The 21,448-nt window shown below is 39.6% G+C and overlaps 1 protein-coding gene across 3 annotated transcripts in view; it reads right to left on the bottom strand.

Moving 5' to 3' along the window:
* Positions 1-1,166: 1,166 nt before the first annotated feature.
* Positions 1,167-21,448, bottom strand: part of Cog8 (conserved oligomeric Golgi complex subunit 8) — a 79,424-nt gene continuing 59,142 nt past the window's right edge. For all 3 annotated transcript variants that reach the window (XM_070087475.1, XM_070087474.1, XM_070087476.1), the window contains exons 11-12: positions 2,223-2,375; positions 1,167-1,427 (exon numbers count right to left, since the gene is read on the bottom strand). In XM_070087475.1, the coding sequence (XP_069943576.1) occupies positions 1,182-1,427; positions 2,223-2,375 (399 nt within the window). In that variant the 3' untranslated portion in view covers positions 1,167-1,181. The remainder of the gene's footprint in view (positions 1,428-2,222; positions 2,376-21,448) is intronic.

The raw sequence follows: 21,448 nt of genomic DNA, 5'->3' as shown, positions 1-21,448 counted from the left end.
GAGTAAGGTGATGAGGGTATCAAATTATTTAGATAGATAAATTGGATATCACATTGAGGGGAGGGAGTATGGAAGAAGTGAATGTGTTCAGATATTTGGGAGTTGACTTGTTAGCAGATGGGTTTATGAAGGACGAGGTTAACCACAGAAATGATGAAGGAAGAAAGGTGAGTGGTGCTTTGAGGTATCTGTGGAGACAAAAAAAAGTTATCCATGGAGGCAAAGAAGGGAATGTGTGAGAGTATAATGGTACCAACACTCTTATATGGGTGTGAAGCATGGGTTGTAAATGCTGCAGCAAGGAAGGGCTGGAGGCAGTGAAGATGTCGTGTCTAAGGGCAATGTGTGGTGTAAATATTATGCAAAGAATTCATAGTGTGGAAATTAGGAGGTGTGGAGTTACTAAAAGTATTAGCCAGGGGGCTAAACATGGGTTGTTGAGGTGGTTTGGTCATTTAGAGAGAATGGAACAAAGTAGAAAGACTTGGAGAGCATATAAATCTGTAGAAGGAAGGTGGCGTAGGGGTCATCCTAGGAAAGGCTGGAGGGATGGTGGGTACAGGAGGGTTTGTGGGCGAGGGGCTTGGACTTCCAGCAAGCATGCATGAGCATGTTAGAAAGGAGTGAATGGAGACAAATGGTTTTTGGGACTTGACGAGCTGTTGGAGTGTGAGCAGGGTAGTATTTTGTGAAGAGATTCAGGGAAACTGGTTAGCAGGACTCGAGTCCTAGAGGCAGAAAGCACAATGCCTGTATGTTAAAGGAGGGGTTTTGGATATTGGCTGTTTGGAGTGACATCTAAACTGTCATATGAGTGCCTCTGCAAAGACAGTGATAATGTATAAGAGATGGTGAAAGTGTTGAATGATGATAAAAGTTTTTTCTTTCTTTTTGGGTCACCCTGCCTCGGTGGGAAACAACCAACGTGTTAAAAAAAATTGAATTCAGTTTTTAATACTCAACACAAAACTTCTGAAAAGAGGTACTGTACATGTGCAGTTAACAGAGGTACTTAAGAAAGAAGGAAAGCAAGTAAACAAAAATGCAGCAATACAATAGCTTTTTGACTGAATGACAAAGAAGCACAAAACAAAAAATGCAGTTCTAATATAGGTAAGCACAAGGTATCATGCTTGAATGAACAATATGGGAATGTAGAGGAGCTACATCATGTTTCTAGGTCAACAGATAAAAATGCACACTTTTACAAGAACAAAAATTCTCCGCACCTCTCTCTGAAGCTGTGTTACAGGAACACCAGTGATGAGAGAAATTTGCTGAAGCGGGTACAGGAGATGAAGGCAATTGTTAACATGTGGAAGAAGACCTTGAGCAACCACAGAGCACATTCGTTGAAAAGCAGCCTCTTCTCGGGCTGTGAACCCAGAACTTTCCAATCTATGGAGTTCCAGTAAAGCAGCAATAACCTGGAAAAAATACATAAACGGTGGTGCATTGAGGCATTTGTGAAAACAAAGAACGGAATGTGTGAGAGTATAGTGGTACCAACACTCTTATATGGGTGTGAAGCGTGGGTTGTAAATGTTGCAGTGAAAAGGAGGCTGGAGGCAGTGGATGCAGAGAATTCGTAGTGTGGAAATTAGGTGTGAAGTTACTATAAGTATTATTCAGAGTGCTGAGGGTTGGTTGTTGAGGTGGTTTGGTCATTTAAAGAGGATGGAGCAAAATAGGATGACTTAGAGTGTGTAAAAGTCTGTAGTGGAGGAAAGGAGGGGAAGGGGTTGTTCTAGGAAACGATGCAAGGGGGGGGTAGAAGAGGATTTTTGAGCAAGGGGCTTGGACATACAGCAGACATATGTGAGTGTGTTAGATAAGAGTGAGTGGAGACAAATGGTTTTTTTGGGACTTGACAAGCTGTTGGAGTGTGAGCAGAGTAATATTTTGTTAAGGGATTAAGGGGAAACCAGTTAGCCAGACCTGAATCCTGGAGGTGGGAAGTACAATGCCTGCACTTTAAAGAAGGGGTTTGAGATATTTGCTGCAAAGACAGTGATGGTGTGAATGATGGTAAAAATGTTGCTTTTTTTTATCACCCTGCCTCAGTGGGAGACTGCCAGCCTGTTAAAAAAAAACTAATTCCTTTATTTACCTTCCTTAGCAAAGAATCTACAAAATTTCACCAGGACATTATGTATGAATTCAAAGTTAATACATTTAATTTTATTAACTATTCAACCATACTTTACAATCATTTCAAGTACCTTGGTAAGAGACTGTTGGAGAAGTATGTTGACATCAGGTAGTGTAGCAATAGGACAGCACTGACGCAAGGTGTTGAATGCTGTTACCAACCCATTCATGTAATGTGCCAAGGGTGGAAATTCCATCAGTGTGAGAGGAGGCCTTGTCTTATCCTGATGGAACACAGCATTTCAATAATCAAATACATTCAAATTCAAATTCAAATTCAAAATTTATTCTCTATAAGGATTACAATGCTGAGTTTACAGAATTTGGTTATTGTGTGGTTTACATGTAGTAAAATAATAATTACAGAGTGTACCACTAGAACACCTAGCATGGCTAGGCATTTCGGGCAGACTTAAATTAAATACATGCATGTCAATACATTACTTTTTTTTTTTTAAACATGCCAGTAATATTCCATCAAAAGAGAGTAGCCTAAAAAAATGAAAGCACATTCACTATCAATCATCCAGAGCTCAAGTCTGACTGTTTTCCCAGAATCCTTACACACTCCAACAGCATGCCAAATTCCAAAACTCGGTTGTCTCCACTCTGATCTAATATGCCTGTACAAGCCTTCTGGATGCTTAAGCATCTACTTCTTAAAACAACCTTCACACCCTCCTTCCACCTATTCCTAGAGTGTTCCTTACGTCTCCCATCCATCTCAGAGTTGTGCACCCTCTTTATCATGCTATCTTGGTATATCCTTCCTAATAACCTAACCACTTCAACAACAACAAGAACGTTCGCTTTCTGAATTACAACTCTCATACCACAATATTGTTTTCTAATATCTTTACTTATTCTCTGCATAATATCCACACCACACACCTTCATACATGTGTCCGTTATTAATTTTACTCTCAAAGAAAGAGAATTTTTTAAATATAGATAAAGTAAACCCCCTTTATCCTGTAACAATAAAAATCAAGACAAACAATGCTTCAACTCCATAACTATACCTACTCTGAAAACAATACTTAACTCCTTCACTATCAGAAATCCCAAAATTCAAGGTACTGACAATGTGAGCATTTAAAAAAAAAATCCTCTGACATGGCAAAGAATCTTTAAGACTATGATACCAAAAATACAAAGTTGATGGAAACCTTAGGGAATTATGCAGATGCAAAGTTAGCAGTCTGGGTGCAATTTATACTTTGGTGATTTCCTATTTTAAGCCAAGTTCATTCTCCAATTTGACCAAATTCTTAGCTATTTCACTAATATGCTTTCTAGAAGAAGCAGACATAGTAACAACCCGTAAAACAAACTTGGGGGGACAGGGGTATAGGGGATGCCCTACTCATCTTCAGGAAAATTATAAAAAATCAAACATTTCTGCTAATTTGAGCCTAATTTCAAGTTACTCCTGGTCCTGACACCAACCAAATCATCTCTATTTCAGTAATATGTTTTTCATTCTATCAAATGATACTAAGAAACAACTTATAAAACCATAAAAACCATTCTAGAAAGACCTCAAAGTGTCACCAAATTAACTCGTAAATGGTCCAAACGTATATATGTTTTTTCAACATTTGAAAGTATGTAAAAAAAGTAGATCTTTTTTTTTACATTGGAAAATGTGTAAGAAAACTTTGATCTACTTTTTTTTTTGTTATATTTGAAAATATGTAAAAAAAACGTAGATCTACTTTTGGAGCACTACGCATGTGAACGTAGATCTGCTTGGACCGTTTACGGGTTAAACCAAACACAAGGTCAGAGGTTTGCTTTTCTCATCATGCACTGTGTGGGGGCAGAATTTTCTTTTATATTGTGTACACTCACCGAACTCTCATTCACTCAAGTCTAGGACAAACTTTACAGCTCACAGAATATCTAGGGATGCTGAGCTCAAAATGTAGATCTATGTAAATGACAGTGGTATAAATAACATAGATCTAAGTATGAGACAGTGAAAGGGTTAGGTAACAATATTTTGCAATGTTAACCCTTTCACTGTTGGTCCCATAACATTATGGTTTTGAAGCCAGTGTCAGTCCCTTAATACTATGCCAAAATTCTAGCAGCTTCCAATCTTGTGGGAGAAAGCTGGTTGGCCTACATATGAGAAAATGGGTCTGAGTGGTCAATGTGCACAGTATCAAAAGAATCCTGCTTCACACAGCGCATAATGAGAAAAAAAGCTGCAACATATTTTTGGTTTAAAGCAACAACGTTGTGGTGTATTTTTGCATGGTATTTATGGTTGTATTATGGTTTTCTTGGACTCATTTGATAGAATGGAAGATATATTACAGAAACAGAGATGATTTTAAATGATTTACAGAATAAAAGTAGCTTGAAACTGAGCTCAAATTAGCGGAAATGTTCGATTTTTGACAGTGTTCAAGAGTAAACATATCACGTCATGTGTCCTATATACGTCAACTAGTGGGTCTAATATGCATTCATAAATTCAATGATATTATTTATACCATTTTTACAATAATGCAGTACAGGTCTCCCTCAACATTCGCAAGGGTTAGGAGTTCAAGAGCCTCGTGAATGTTGAAAAATCGCGAATGTTTGGTGCCCCAATATATTGTAGGGAAATATAATACAATACTGCTTCCTTAACTTGTTGAACCATGAACAATCATAAAATACACGAGAACGTCGTAAATTGTACTAAATACATACATGTTATGGTTTAATAACATGTATGTTATTAAATACCACTGCCTCCACCACTTCCTCCACCACTGTCTCCACCAATGCCTCCACCAATGCCTCCACCACTTCCTCAACCACTGCGAGTCCCTACTACCCTCCCTCCGACCCCCGCAACTGGCAGCCAGCCCTCCCACCAGTGTGGTGAGTGTTTTGTTTGTTCATTATTTGCTATTAAACTACAGTATAAATAATGTAAACCCATTCATGACTGCATATTGGAATGGCTATTTGGACAGGTATTGGACGGTGACATCATGTGTTGACTCTTGAACAGAGCAAAGAATCAAACATTTCTGCTACTGCTAATAATACCAATAGTAATAATAATAATAATAATAATAATAATAATAATAATAATAATAATAATAATAATAATAAATACGATAGAATTGAAGAAGGAAATTGTACAAAAATACGAGGGAGTGGTTGACACATCGTCAGTGTGGCTTTGTTTATGCTGGAGTGAGCCTTAGTCTCTGTGCTCTTCCAAACATTTCACAATAATTCATTGTGTTGGATGCTTGTAGACTGAGTGTGACTGGAGTGGTAGAGGCAGTGGTTGAGGAAGTGGTTGAGGCAGCAGTTGAGGCAGCAGTTGAGGCAGCAGTTGAGGCAGTGGGTGAGGCAGTGGGTGAGGCAGCGGTTGAGGCAATGGTAGAGGCAGCGGTTTAGGCAGCGGTTGAGGTGATGGTAGAGGCAGCAGTTGAGGCAGTGGTATTTAATAACATATATGTTATAAATAATAATAGTACATATTAATAACGTATTATTATTATTACTGTATTATTATTATTATTATTAACATGTATGTTATTAAATACCACTGCCTCAACTGCTGCCTCACCCACTGCCTCAACCGCTGCCTCACCCACTGCCTCACCCACTGCCTCAACCACTGCCTCGACTGCTGCCTCAACCTCTGCCTCTACCATTGCCTCAACCGCTGCCTCAACCACTGCTTTGCCCACTGCCTCAACGGCTTCCTCAACCACTGCCTCTACCACTCCAGTCGCACTCAGTCTACAAGCACCAAATACTACAGTGAATTATTGTGAAATGTTTGGAAGAGCACGGAGACTAATGCTCACTCCAGCATAAACAAAGCCACACTGACGATGTGTCAACCACTCCTTCGTATTTTTGTACAATTTCTTTCTTCAATTCTTTCGTATTTATTATTATTATTATCATTATTATTATTATTATTATTTTTATTATTATTGCTATTGTTATTATTAGCAGTAGCAGAAATGTTTGATTCTTTGCTGTGCTCAAGAGTAAACACATGATGTCACCGTCCAATACCTGTCCGAACAGCCATTCCAATATGCAGTCATGAATGGGTTTACATTATTTATATTGTAGTTTAATAGCAAATAATGAACAAACAAAACACTCACCACACTGGTGGGAGGGCTGGCTGCTAGTTGCGGGGGTCAGAGGGAAGGTAGTAGGGACTTGCAAGGTGGCGGGAAACTTAAATATGATTTGGCGGCTGGGAATTTGGAGGCTGGGAATTTGGCGGTTTGGAATTTGCGAATGTGCGAAGCCCGCGAAAGCTGAAACTCCGAATGTTGAGGGAGACCTGTAGTCTACATAACAGTAAATCTTCTATTTCTTGAGTGAATAAAAATTCAAAATGGAAAACAAGCGTAATATAAGAGGGACCTGGAGATGTGACTAATGAACATAGAAAATGTTATTTTAGTGCTAGGAATGTTTGCATTGCTTATTCTTGATCTTATTCTGAAATTTGCCTTTCTTGAATTTTGTATGAAATTGGCCAAATTACCAATTTCTGATCACTTTATTGGGTAGATGAAATAGGTAAATAGGCAGTTTCTTGTACTCAGTCGACAGAACAAAATAAATGCTATTGAAATAGCTATGAAGAGAGTCAACTGGAACAATGGAATTTGCCCAAAATAGGGCTCAAAATGGGTGAAATTGCCAATGTGCAAATATCACTGAGACAGCAAACTTTGTGAGAGTGTAATTCTATAAGTTTTCCATCAAATTTTGTGTTTTTGGTTTCATTACCTTAGGAAAAAGATTCTCTATTATTTCATAAGAATTTTTTTAAATTCTTCGACACTGAGAGCAAGTTTGCAAGCAGGGATCGCGACAGTGAAAGGGTTAATGAGGTTCTATAGTTTTCATGATTTTAATCTAATAAATATGATCATACAATGCCTGCACTTTAACTCTTTGAGGGTCCAGACCCCCAATCTGAAAGTTTCCCACATGGTCCAAGAATTTAAAAAAAAAAAAAAAAAATTTTTCTTATGAAATGGTAGAGAACCTTTTTCTGAAGCTAATAAATCAAAAAGTATGAAATTTGATCAAATATTGACAAAATTATGCTCTTGCGAATTTTGCTGTGTCAGCAATATTTACACATTGGTGATTTTGCCCACTTTGAGCCCCATTTTGGGCCAATTACACTGTTTCATTAGACCAAATTCTTAGCTATTTTGCTAGTACAGTGGACCCTCAGTTAACAATATTAATCCATTCCAGAGAGCTTGTCCTTAACCAATTTTATCGTTTTTATTTTTTTTTTTTTAACAAGGCGGCCGTCTCCCACCGAGGCAGGGTGACCCATAAAGAGAGAAAATCCCCAAAAAGAAAATACTTTCATTATCATTCAACACTTTCACCTCACTCACACATGATCACTGTTTTTGCAGAGGTGCTCAGAACACAACAGTTTAGAAGCATATACGTATAAAGATACACAACATATCCCTCCAAATTGCTAACATCCCGAACCCCTCCTTTAGAGTGCAGGCATTGTACTTCCCATTTCCAGGACTCAAGTCCAGCTGTACAAAAATAACCGGTTTCCCTGAATCCCTTCACTAAATATTACCCTGCTCACACTCCAACAGATCGTCAGGTCCCAAATACCATTCGTCTCCATTCACTCCTATCGAACACGCTCACGCATGCCTGCTGGAAGTCCAAGCCCCTCGACAAAAACCTCCCTTACCCCTTCCTTCCAACCTTTTCGAGGACGACACCTACCCCCGCCTTCCTTCCCCTACAGACTTATACGCTCTCCATGTCATTCTACTTTGATCCATTCTCTCTAAATGACCATACCACTTCAACAACCCCTCTTCAGCCCTCTGACTAATACTTTTAATACTCCTAATTTCCACAATCCAAATTTTCTGCATAATATTCACACCACACACTGCCCTTATAGGACATCTCCACTGCCTCCAACTGCCTCCTCACTGCAGCATTTACAACCCAAGTTTCACACCCATATAAGAGTGCTGGTACTACTATACTTTCATACATTCTCTTCTTTCCCTCCACAGATAATGTTTTTTGTCTCCACATATACCTCAAAGCACCACTCGCCTTTTTTCCTTCATCAATTCTATGATTAACCTCATCATTCATGTATCCATCTGCTGACACGTCAACTCCCAAATATCTGAAAACATTCACTTCTTCCATACTCCTCCTCCCCAATTTGATATCCAATTTTTCTTTATCTAAATCATTTGATACCCTCATCACCTTACTCTTTTCTATGTTCCCTTTCAACTTTCTACCTTTACACACATTCCCAAACTTGTCTACTAACCTTTTCAATTTTTCTTTAGAATCTCCCATAAGCACAGTATCATCAGCAAAAAGTAACTGTGTTAGTTCCTATTTTGTATTTGATTCCCCATAATTTAATCCCACCCCTCTCCATAACACCCTAGCATTTACTTCTTTTACAACCCCATCTATAAATATATTAACCCTTAAACGGTCCAAACATATATATACGTTCTTACGAGTAGTGCCCCAAACGTATATACAGTGGACCCCCGGTTAACGATATTTTTTCACTCCAGAAGTATGTTCAGGTGCCAGTACTGACCGAATTTGTTCCCATAAGGAATATTGTGAAGTAGATTAGTCCATTTCAGACCCCCAAACATACACGTACAAACGCACTTACATAATTACACTTACATAATTGGTCGCATTCGGAGGTAATCGTTATGCGGGGGTCCACTGTATATGTTTTAATTTTCCTGCCTTCAAATTTGGCACAATTGGCCTGAGATGCCTTGTCAGCACAGAATGGGTCCTAACACTCAGTGTGCGCAGTATTAAAAAAATCTGAGACCACTTAGTACCTTGTGGGAGCGCCAGTTAAAGTGAGCGCCAGCTAGAGCAAACAGTGAGGCAAACACCAAGGATTCACTGATGTAATGTCATATAAACACTCCTCTTTTAAGAGGAAAATGATGTTAACCCCAAGTTTAGGGTCTGTCTATCTCTGTCTCTGTCTATCTCTATCTACCTCTGTCTGTCTCTATCTGTGTCTGTCTGTCTCTGTATCTCTTTCAATCTGTCTCTCTCTTTCTGTCTGTCTATCTCTGTCTCACAGGTACACATAAATACAAGTATACATAATGTAAATTACCTAGGATAACCCAAAAAATCCAGACAAAGTACTATACTCTGCTTGAAGATATGAGTAAAGGTGATGACGCAGTCTTGTGGCTCTCTCTGAGACAGAGAGCTAGATGGATAGACAGATAGACAGAGAGCTTGACAGACAGACAAATAGACAAACAGACATGTTTATGTACCAGCGAAAACAAAGTGAGGGCGATGCTCATCAAATATCACCTTTAATCTTTTCTTATCTGCTGCACCCTCCCCACCCTCGTGTATGCTCATCAAACGTCAGCTCTTATCAGATGTTATCTCATCTTATCATGTCACTGGACTTTGTTTTTCATGCTTCAAGAGAACTTATTATTACCTATTATTATTACGTATTATTCTTCTCCTCCTCCTTCTCCTCTTCCTCCTCCTCCATCTCCTCCCCTTCCTTCTCCTCATCCTCCTTCTCCTCTTCCTCCTTCTCCTCCTCCTCCTTCTCTTCCTCCTCCTCCTCCTCCTCCTCTTCCTCCTCCTTCTCCCCTTCCTCTCCTCCCCCTCCTCCTTCTCCCCCTCCTCCTTCTCCTCCTCCTCCTCCTCCTCCTCCTCCTCCTCCTCCTTCTCCTCCTCTTCCTCCTTCTCCTCCTCCTTCTCCTTCTCCTTCTCCTCCTCCTTCTCCTTCTTCTCCTCCTCCCCCTCCTTCTCCCTCTCCTTCTCCTCCTCCTCATTGTTATTATATACTTCCACATATCCAAAACATTGCTGGGACATAAATACTTTGTATATATTCCAAGGCAATAGTAAATGGCTAAGGCAGGTGTAAATGTCCACCTGTCAGTGTGTTTGTGACAATTTGAGCACAATTTCAGTACCTAATACTAGTGTCAGAACAAAGATTGGTTATAAAATGACAAGAACTACTACAAATTATAATTATCAGAACATAAAAATTACATAAAATAATATGAAAATAGAAAAAAAGGTATATTGGCAACACTTCTGCAAGCGGCAGGACTCGATGTTGCTGTCACTTGAGCATCCAGTGCCAACTTCTGGCCTCATATCTCGGTAAGTACTGACCCTAATTTTTTTTATATTCTAAAACACGTCAAGAAATGTGTTCTTTTTTTTTCTATAATTTTTTTTTTTTTTTAAATATTCAGGGCGCTGCACAAGTGAACATATAAATACGTTTGGACCGTTTATGGGTTAAACAACCATGGCGACATTACACATCCCAGTCTAAGACCTACTTTTACTGGGAAGTAGTCTCCCTCTCTTCTACACACCCTAACCTGAGCCTCGCTATCCTCATAAAAACTCTTTACAGCATTTATTAAGAACATAAGAACATAAGAAAGGAGGAACACTGCAGCAGGCCTGTTGGCCCATACTAGGCAGGTCCTTTACAATTCATCCCACCAACAAAACATTTGCCCAACCCAACCCTCAATGCTACCCAAAAAATAAGCTCTGATGTGCAAGTCCCACTCAAATCCAACCTCTATCACTCATGTATTTATCCAACCTAAATTTGAAACTACCCAAAGTCCTAGCCTCAATAACCCAACTAGGTAGACTGTTCCACTCATCAACTATCCTATTTCCAAACCAATAATTTCCTATGTCCTTTCTAAATCTAAACTTATCTAATTTAAATCCATTACTGCGGGTTCTCTCTTGGAGAGATATCCTCAAGACCTTATTAATATCCCATTTATTAATACCTATCTTCCACTTATACACTTCGATCATGTCTCCCCTCATTCTTCGTCTAACAAGTGAATGTAATTTAAGAGTCTTCAATCTTTCTTCATAAGGAAGATTTCTAACGCTATGTATTAATTTAGTCATCCTACGCTGAATGTTTTCTAATGAATTTAAGTCCATTCTGTAATATGGAGACCAGAACTGAGCTGCATAATCTAGGTGAGGCCTTACTAATGATGTATAAAGCTGCAGTATGACCTCTGGACTTCTGTTGCTTACACTTCTTGATATAAATCCCAGTAATCTATTTGCCTTATTACGTATGCTTAGGCATTGCTGTCTTGGTTTAAGGTTGCTGCTTACCATAACCCCCAAGTCCTTTTTGCAATCTGTATGGCTAAGTTCTACATTATTTAACTTATAAGTGCTAGGGTTATGGACACTCCCGAGCTTCAGAACCTTGCATTTATCTACACTGAACTGCATCTGCCACTTTTCTGACCAAGAATAGAGTTTGTATAAATCTTTCTGAAGTTCCCTAACTTCTACGTTTGAATCAATTATCCTACCTATCTTTGTGTCATCGGCGAATTTGCTCATATCACTAGTAATTCCTTCATCAAGATCATTGATGTATATTATAAACAACAACGGGCCCAAGACTGATCCTTGTGGAACGCCACTTGTTACTGATCCCCACTCGGATTTAACCCCATTTATGGACACTCTCTGCTTCCTGTCTGTGAGCCATGATTCGATCCACGAGAGCACCCTTCCCCCAATGCCATGAGCTGGCACTTTCTTTAACAGTCTTTGGTGCGGAACTCTATCAAAAGCCTTACTAAAATCTAAGTAAATAATATCAAATTCTTTATCGTGGTCAACAGCCTCAAAAGCTTTATTGAAGAAAGTTAATAAATTAGTTAGACAAGACCGGCCTCTTGTGAATCCATGCTGAGTATCATTAATCAAGCTATGCATATCGAGATGGCTTCTTATAATCTCAGCTATAATTGACTCTAGTAATTTGCCTACAATTGAGGTCAGGCTTATTGGGCGGTAATTTGACGGTAACGACTTGTCCCGTTTTAAAAATAGGAATTACATTAGCTATCTTCCACATATCAGACACTACACCTGTTTGAAGAGATAAATTAAAAATATTAGTTAATGGTTCACAGAGTTCCATCTTGCAATCCTTAAGAACCCTTGAAAAAACCTCATCAGGACCCGGCGACTTATTTTGCTTCAGTCGGTCTATCTGCTTCACTACCATTTCACTAGTGACTGTGATGTTGCATAATTTATCTTCTTCTGGCCCACTATAAAAATTAATTACTGGAATATTATTAGTGTCTTCCCGTGTAAAAACCGAGAGAAAATAATTATTTAAAATTGAGCACATTTCATTCTCTTTGTCAGTAAGATGCCCATAGTTATTTTTAAGGGGACCTATCTTATCTCTGACTTTTGTTCTATATACCTGGAAAAAACTTTTTGGGTTAGTTTTAGAATCCCTAGCAACTTTAATTTCATAGTCTCTTTTAGCTTTTCTTATCCCCTTTTTAATTTTTTTTTTTTTTATTATCACACTGGCCGATTCCCACCAAGGCAGGGTGGCCCGAAAAAGAAAAACTTTCACCATCATTCACTCCATCACTGTCTTGCCAGAAGGGTGCTTTACACTAAAGTTTTTAAACTGCAACATTAACACCTCTCCTTCAGAGTGCAGGCACTGTACTTCCCATCTCCAGGACTCAAGTCCGGCCTGCCGGTTTCCCTGAATCCCTTCATAAATGTTACTTTGCTCACACTCCAACAGCACGTCAAGTATTAAAAACCATTTGTCTCCATTCACTCCTATCAAACACGCTCATGCATGCCTCCTGGAAGTCCAAGCCCCTCGCACACAAAACCTCCTTTACCCCCTCCCTCCAACCTTTCCTAGGCCGACCCCTACCCCGCCTTCCTTCCACTACAGACTGATACACTCTTGAAGTCATTCTGTTTCGCTCCATTCTCTCTACATGTCCGAACCACCTCAACAACCCTTCCTCAGCCCTCTGGACAACAGTTTTGGTAATCCCGCACCTCCTCCTAACTTCCAAACTACGAATTCTCTGCATTATATTCACACCACACATTGCCCTCAGACATGACATCTCCACTGCCTCCAGCCTTCTCCTCGCTGCAACATTCATCACCCACGCTTCACACCCATATAAGAGCGTTGGTAAAACTATACTCTCATACATTCCCCTCTTTGCCTCCAAGGACAAAGTTCTTTGTCTCCACAGACTCCTAAGTGCACCACTCACTCTTTTTCCCTCATCAATTCTATGATTCACCTCATCTTTCATAGACCCATCCGCTGACACGTCCACTCCCAAATATCTGAATACGTTCACCTCCTCCATACTCTCTCCCTCCAATCTGATATTCAATCTTTCATCACCTAATCTTTTTGTTATCCTCATAACCTTACTCTTTCCTGTATTCACCTTTAATTTTCTTCTTTTGCACACCCTACCAAATTCATCCACCAATCTCTGCAACTTCTCTTCAGAATCTCCCAAGAGCACAGTGTCATCAGCAAAGAGCAGCTGTGACAACTCCCACTTTATGTGTGATTCTTTATCTTTTAACTCCATGCCTCTTGCCAAGACCCTCGCATTTACTTCTCTTAAAACCCCATCTATAAATATATTAAACAACCACGGTGACATCACACATCCTTGTCTAAGGCCTACTTTTACTGGGAAAAAATTTCTCTCTTTCCTACATACTCTAACTTGAGCCTCACTATCCTCGTAAAAACTCTTCACTGCTTTCAGTAACCTACCTCCTACACCATACACTTGCAACATCTGCCACATTGCCCCCCTATCCACCCTGTCATACGCCTTTTCCAAATCCATAAATGCCACAAAGACCTCTTTAGCCTTATCTAAATACTGTTCACTTATATGTTTCACTGTAAACACCTGGTCCACACACCCCCTACCTTTCCTAAAGCCTCCTTGTTCATCTGCTATCCTATTCTCCGTCTTACTCTTAATTCTTTCAATTATAACTCTACCATACACTTTACCAGGTACACTCAACAGACTTATCCCCCTATAATTTTTGCACTCTCTTTTATCCCCTTTGCCTTTATACAAAGGAACTATGCATGCTCTCTGCCAATCCCTAGGTACCTTACCCTCTTCCATACCCATTTCCATACATTTAATGTCCCTCTTAATGTCAATATACTGATTCACATGATGACCCTCACCTCTTTTGATACACCTATAAATTCCTTTCTTATGCCCTAGTAGATATTTCAGCCTATTATTCATCCATTTTGGGTCATTTCTATTTGATCTAATTTCTTTATACGGGATAAACGTTCTTTGAGCAGCATGTATAGTGTTCAGAAAACTGTCATATTGATAGCTCTCTTCGTTACTCCAGTCAACAGATGATAAGTGTTCTCTAAGCCCATCGTAATCTGCTAAGCGAAAATCTGGGACTGTTACTGAGTTATCCCTACTATCATACTTCCATTTAATGCTAAATGTAATTGATTTATGGTCGCTAGCACCCAGTTCCTCTGAAACTTCTAAATTATTAACAAGGGATTCATTGTTTGCCAGAACTAAGTCAAGCAGGTTATTATCCCTTGTAGGTTTTGTCACAAACTGCTTCAAAAAACAATCCTGAACTACTTCTAAGAAGCCGTATGATTCTAAATTCCCAGTCAAGAAATTCCAATCAATATGACTAAAGTTAAAGTCTCCTAGAATTACTACATTATCGTGCCTTGTGGCCCTAACAATTTCCTCCCATAGTAGTCTCCCCTGGTCCCTATCTAAGTTTGGGGGACGGTATATCACACCTAAAATTAATTTTTCATGCCCCTCTGAAAATTCTATCCAAACAGACTCTGTATGTGTTACTTCAGACTTAATACCCGTTTTTATGCAACAGTTCAAGCGATCTCGGACATACAATGCCACCCCACCCCCCTTCCCGACACTTCTATCTACTTGGAACAATTTAAAACCCTGAATGTGACATTCCGCAGGCATGTCCTGACTTTTTTAATTAAACTGCGTTTCAGTTATAGGAAATACATCAATGTTACCTGCACTAGCAACTAGTCTCAACTCGTCCATCTTATTCCTAACACTGCGACTATTTGTGTAATATATATTTAAAGACCCTCCTCTCTCTTTACACTTCCTGCTCCTTTCTGTTATTCCGCTAAACCTATTACTGTCCTTGTCAATTAGTTCCACTGGCTTTCCAATATCCACCTCATTTTGCCTATTACTAGTTCTCCTAGTACTCATATTACTACACTGCGACTGCCAAAACCCATACCACTAACTATTCCTAGTTTAAAGACCTAACAGCTCCCTCCACTGCGTTGGCCAGTGCTCCCACCCCACACCTAGATAAGTGAACCCCATCCCTGGCATACATGTCATTTCTGCCATAGAAGAGGTCCCAGTTGTCAATGAATGTTACCGTATTTTCCTTACAGTATTTGTCCAGCCAGCAATTCACACCAATTGCTCTGGACAACCATTCATTTCCAACTCCTCTCCTTGGCAAAGTGCCACATATGACAGGTTTCCCACCCTTCATCCTAATTATCTCTATTGCTGACCTATACCTGCTAATCTGGTCCTCACTCCTACGTCTGCCAACATCATTGCCTCCAGCACTGAGACAGATAATAGGATTGCTCCCATTACCTCTCATGATGTCATCCAGACGGCTAACAATATCCTTCATCCCAGCCCCAGGAAAACACACTTTCTTTCTCCTACTCCTATCCTTCAAGCAGAATGCCCTATCCATGTACCTAATCTGGCTATCCCCAACAACAACAATGTTTTTACCTTCCTTGGCGTCGTCTGTCGTGATGCTCCCAGTAGCCAACTCACATTCATCAGGTGGCATTACACCACTTGTGGAATTTGTCAAGACGTTCTTGATGGTCTTCGTTGGGGTTTCTAGGGATGTCTCACTCACGTCTGCCAATGCTTCCTTGGTGCTCATTGTGGCATTCCCAGTAGAACACTCACGTTCGTCAGGTAGCACCGAGAATGGGTTGGAAGTTTCCACGGTAGTCTGGTTTCTAGTTGTTTCTGCCTCTCCAACCATTTTCTTGATCCTCAGCTAGGTTCCATGTTGCCTGGCCACTGACCAAGCTCCCCTCTTAACCTGGGGACTCGCAACAGGAGGAATACTACGAATCCTCTTGTTCTCCTCCGTTAATCGCCGTATCTCCAGCTTAGCAACTCTGAGCTCTTCTCTCAGATGCTGGTAAAGTTGCTCAAGAGAGGGCATCCTGGTTCAGATTCACAGAGAGCACACAAACCGGTCTTTGCAGAGCTAAGTACACGTCACCACTGCTATTCCATGTAATTGTAACATCTGCCACACTGCTCCCCTATCCACTCTATCATATGCCTTTTCTAAATCCATAAATGCAATAAAAACTTCCCTACCTTTATCCTCGGTGGGAGACGGCCGACTTGTTGAAAAAAAAAAAAAAAAAAAAATATATGCTTCAATGTAAACACTTGATCTACACATCCCCTACCCACTCTAAAACCTCCCTGCTCATCCTCAATCCTACATTCTGTCTTACCTCTAATTCTTTCAATAATAACCCTACCGTACACTTTTCCTGGTATACTTAGTAAACTAATTCCTCTATAATTTTTACAATCTCTTTTGTCCCCCTTCCCTTTATATAAAGGGACTATACATGCTCTCTGCCAATCCCTTGGTACATTCCTCTCTGTCATACATTTATTAAACAAAAATACCAACCACTCCAACACTATATCCCCCCCCCTGCTTTTAATATTTCTGTCATGATCCCATCAGTTCCAGCTGCTTTACCACTTTTCATTCTACGTAATGCCTACATAATGCGTATATTAACGTAATATACGACATTTAATGAGATTCGGTGATTATTATTATTAATACTAATATGGCATCACTTGAACAAGGCGTCTGGCTACCACATTTCGTATTTATGCTTATTTATTCTACTGTAGAGTGTATTTATCATCTTCACATGTTATGTATCATGTTTATTATATAATTCTGAAAAAATATCATAGATGGATTAATGAAAACATGTAGGTAGTAGGTTGGTAGACACCAACCACCCAAGGAGGTACTACCGTCCTGCCAAGTGAGTGTAAAACGTAAGGCTGTAATTGTTTTACATGATAGTAGGATTGCTGGTGTCTTTTGTCTGTCTCATAAATATGTAAGATTTCAGGTATGTCTTGCTACCTCTACTTACACTTATGTCATACTACACATACATGTACACGTTTATTTATACACACTCATCTGAGTTTTCTTTGATTTTATCTTAATAGTTCTTGTTCCTATTACTTTTCCTTTTATATCCATGGGGAAGTGGAATAAGAATCTTTCCTCCATAAGGCATGCGTGTTGTAAAAGTCAACTAAAATGCCAGGAACAATGGGCTAGTAATCCCTTTTCCTGTAATAATTACTAAAAAGAATAAGAAGAAAACTGTCAAAGTGGGATGTCGTAATGTGTGTGGATGTTGTATGAATGATAAGAAAAAGATGATTGTGGATGTTATGAATGAGAAGCTGGATGTCCTGGCTTGAAGTGAAACAAAGCTGAAGGGGGTGGGAGAGTTTAAGTGGAGAGGAATAAATGGGATTAGGTCAGGGGTTTTAAATAAAGATAGAGCTAAAGAAGGAATAGCAATAATGTTGAAGGATAAGCTATGGCAGGAAAAGAGGGACTATAAATGTGTTAATTCAAGGATTAAGTGAAGTAAAATAAAGGTTGGATGTGAAAAGTGGGTTATAGTAAGAGTATATGCACCTAGAGAAGAGAGAAGTGTAGAGGAGAGAGAGAGAGATTTTGGGAAATGTTGAGTGAATTGTGGGGAGTTTTGAACCAAGTGTGAGTACTTGTGGTTGGGAATTTCAATGCTAAAGTGGGTAAGAATGTTGTGGAGGGAGTAGAAGGTAAATTTGGGATGCCAGGGGTAAATGAAAATGGGGAGCCTTTAATTGAGATATGTGTAGAAAGAAGTCTGGTAATAAGTAATACATATTTTCTGAAAAAGAGGATAAATAAATATACAAGGTATGATATAGCACGTAATTAAAGTAGTTTGTTAGATTATGTAATGGTGGATAAAAGGTTGATGGGTAGGCTCCAGGATGTACATGTTTATAGAGGGGCAACTGATATATCGAATCATTATTTAGTTCTAGCTACAGTTAGCATAAGAGGTAGATGGGGCAAGAGGAAAATGGCAACAAGAATTAAGAGAAACCATACCCCGGCCGGGATTGAACCCACGGTCATTACGATTTCGTGAGTCAAGAAGTAAGAGGGAGGTGAAAGTGTATAAACTAAGGGAGGAGGAAGTTCGGGTGAAATATAAGCAACTATTGGCAGAAAGGTGGGCTGGTGCAGGTATGAGTAGTGGGGGGGGGGGGGGGTTGAAGAGGGTTGGAATAGTTTTAAAAATGCAGTATTAGAATGTGGGGCAGAAGTTTGTGGTTATAGGAGGGTGGGTGCAGGAGGAAAGAGGAGTGATTGATGGAATGATGAAGTAAAGGCTGTGATAAAAGAGAAAAAGGTAGCTTATGAGAGGTTTTTCAAAGCAGAAATGTTTTAAGAAGAGTAGAGTATATGCAGAGTAAAAGAAAGGTGAAGAGAGTGGTATGAGAATGCAATAGGACAGCAGATGATAGAGTGGGAGAGGCACTGTCAAGAAATTTTAATGAAAATAAGGAAAAATTTTGGAGTTAAACAAGTTAAGTAAGCCTGGGAAACGAATGGATTTGTCAGTTAAAAACAGAGTAGGGGAGTTAGTAGATGGGGAGATGGAGGTATTGGGTAGATGGTGGGAATATTTTGAGGAACTTTTAAATGTCGACAAAGAAAGGGAGGCGGTAATTTCATACACTGGCCAGGGAGGTATACCATCTTTTAGGAGTGAAGAAGAGGAGGATATGAGTGTGAGGGAGGTGTGTAAGGCATTACGTAGAATGAAAGGGGATAAAGCAGCTGAAACTGACGGGATCATGACAGAAATATTAAAAGTAGGGGGGGATATAGTGTTGGAGTGGTTGGTATTTTTGTTTAATAAAGTATGAAAAAGGGGAAGGTACCTAGGGATTGGCAGAGAGCATGTACAGTCCCTTTAGATAAAGGGAAGGGGGACAAAAGAGATTGTAAAAATTACAGAGGAATAAGTTTACCGAGTCTTTTGTTTTTCTTTTTGGGCCACCCTGCCTCGGTGGGTCACGGGCAGTTTGTTGATAAAAAAAAAAAAAGTTTACTGAGTATACCAGGAAAAGTGTACAGTAGGGTTATTACTGAAAGAATAAGAGGTAAGACAGAATGTAAGATTGCGGATGAGCAAGGAGGTTTCAGAGTGGGTAGGGGATGTATAGATCAAGTGTTTACAATGAAGCATATATGTGAACAGTATTTAGATAAAGGTAGGGAAGTTTTTATTGCATTTATGGATTTAGAAAAGGCATATGATAGAGTGGATAGGGGAGCAATGTGGCAGATGTTGCAAGTATATGGAATAGGTGGTAAGTTAGTAAATGCTTTAAAGTGTTTTTATGAGGATAGTAAGGCTCAGGTTAGTGTGTGTAGAAGAGAGGGAGACTACTTCCTGGTAAAAGTAGGTCTTAGACAGGGATGTGTAATGTCAATATGGTTAATATATTTATAGATGGGGTTGTAAAAGAAGTACAGTGGACCCCCGGTATTTGATGGCATCGGTATTCGATAAATCTGGTATTCGATGCATTATATCGCAAAAAAATTTCCTCGGTATTCGATTGAAAACCCGGTATTTGATACGATTCGTACGAGACCTGTCCACGTGTGGCCTGAACTGCTCCGTGTGTGCCAGTGTTTATAAGCCAGCCAGTGTGCGCGCATCTAAGGATACATTCGGTACATTCCATATTATCCATATTATCACTGTGTTTGGTGCTTGTTTCTGCAAAATAAGTCACCATGGGCCCCAAGAAAGCTTCTAGTGCCAACCCTTCGAGAAAAAAGTCGCTAATGACTTACGAAATGAAGAAAGAGATAATTGCAAAGTACGAAAGTGGAGTGCGTGTGTCGGAGCTGGTTAGGTTGTATAATAAACCCCAATCAACCATCTCTACTATAGTGACCAGGAAAACGGCAATCAAGGAAGCTGTTCTTGCAAAAGGTGCAACTGTGATTACGAAACAGCGACCGCAGGTGTTAGAAAATGTTTAGAGATTGTTATTGGTGAGGATAAATGAAAAACAGATAGCAGGAGATAGCATCTCTCAAGCGATCATTTGTGAAAAGGCTAGGCAGTTGCATGACGATTTGGTAAAGAAATTGCCTGCAACTAGTGGTGATGTGAGTGAATTTAAGGCCAGCAAAGGCTGGTTTGAAAGATTTAAGAATCATAGTGGCATACATAGTGTGATTAGGCATGGTGAGGCTGCCAGTTATGTTGTGCGACAGAAGTCCAGTGACTCTCAAGCTGGTCCTAGTGGCATTAAAAGAAGGGAAGTAACCCCCGAAAAGGACTTGCTACCTCAAGTCCTAATGGAAGGGGATTCCCCTTCTAAACACTAACACCTCTCCCCTCCTCCCATCCCATCAATCATCACCAGATCTTCATTAAAGGTAAGTGTCAATTATTTTATTGTTATTGTAATTATTCTTTTGCATTAAACTTAATATTTCATGTAGTAAAATTTTTTTTTTTTCATACTTTTGGGTGTCTTGCACGGATCAATTTGATTTCCATTATTTCTTATGAGGAAAATTGATTCGGTTTTCGATATTATCGGTATTCGATGATCTCTCAGGAACGAATTAATATCGAATACCGGGGGTCCACTGTAAATGCTAGGGTGCTCGCGAGAGGGGTGGGATTAAATTATGGGGAATCAAATACAAAATGAGAATTGACAGTTACTTTTTGCTGATGATACTGTGCTTATGGGAGAGTCTAAAGAAAAATTGCAAAGGTTAGTGGACGAGTTTGGGAGTGTGTGTGTAAATGTAGAAAGTTGAAAGTGATCATAGAAAAGAGTAAGGTGAAGAGGGTATCATATGATTTAGATAAAGAAAAACTGGATACAAATTGGGGAGGAGGTGTATGGAAGAAGTGAATGTTTTCAGATATTTGGGAGTTTACAAGGTTAATCATAAAATTGATGAAGAAAAAAAGGCAAGTGGTGTGTTGAGGTATATGTGGAGACAAAAAACGTTATCTATGGAGGCAAAGAAGGGAATGTATAAAAGTATAGTAGTACCAACACTCTTATATGGGTGTGAAGCTTGGGTTGTAAATGCTGCAGCGAGGAGGCGGTTGGATGCAGTGGAGATGTCCTGTCTAAGGGCAATGTGTGGTGTAAAT

The sequence above is a fragment of the Cherax quadricarinatus genome, chromosome 22, assembly GCF_038502225.1.
Source record: "Cherax quadricarinatus isolate ZL_2023a chromosome 22, ASM3850222v1, whole genome shotgun sequence".
NCBI lineage: Eukaryota > Metazoa > Arthropoda > Malacostraca > Decapoda > Parastacidae > Cherax > Cherax quadricarinatus.
This window is presented reverse-complemented; position numbering and strand designations above follow the sequence as displayed.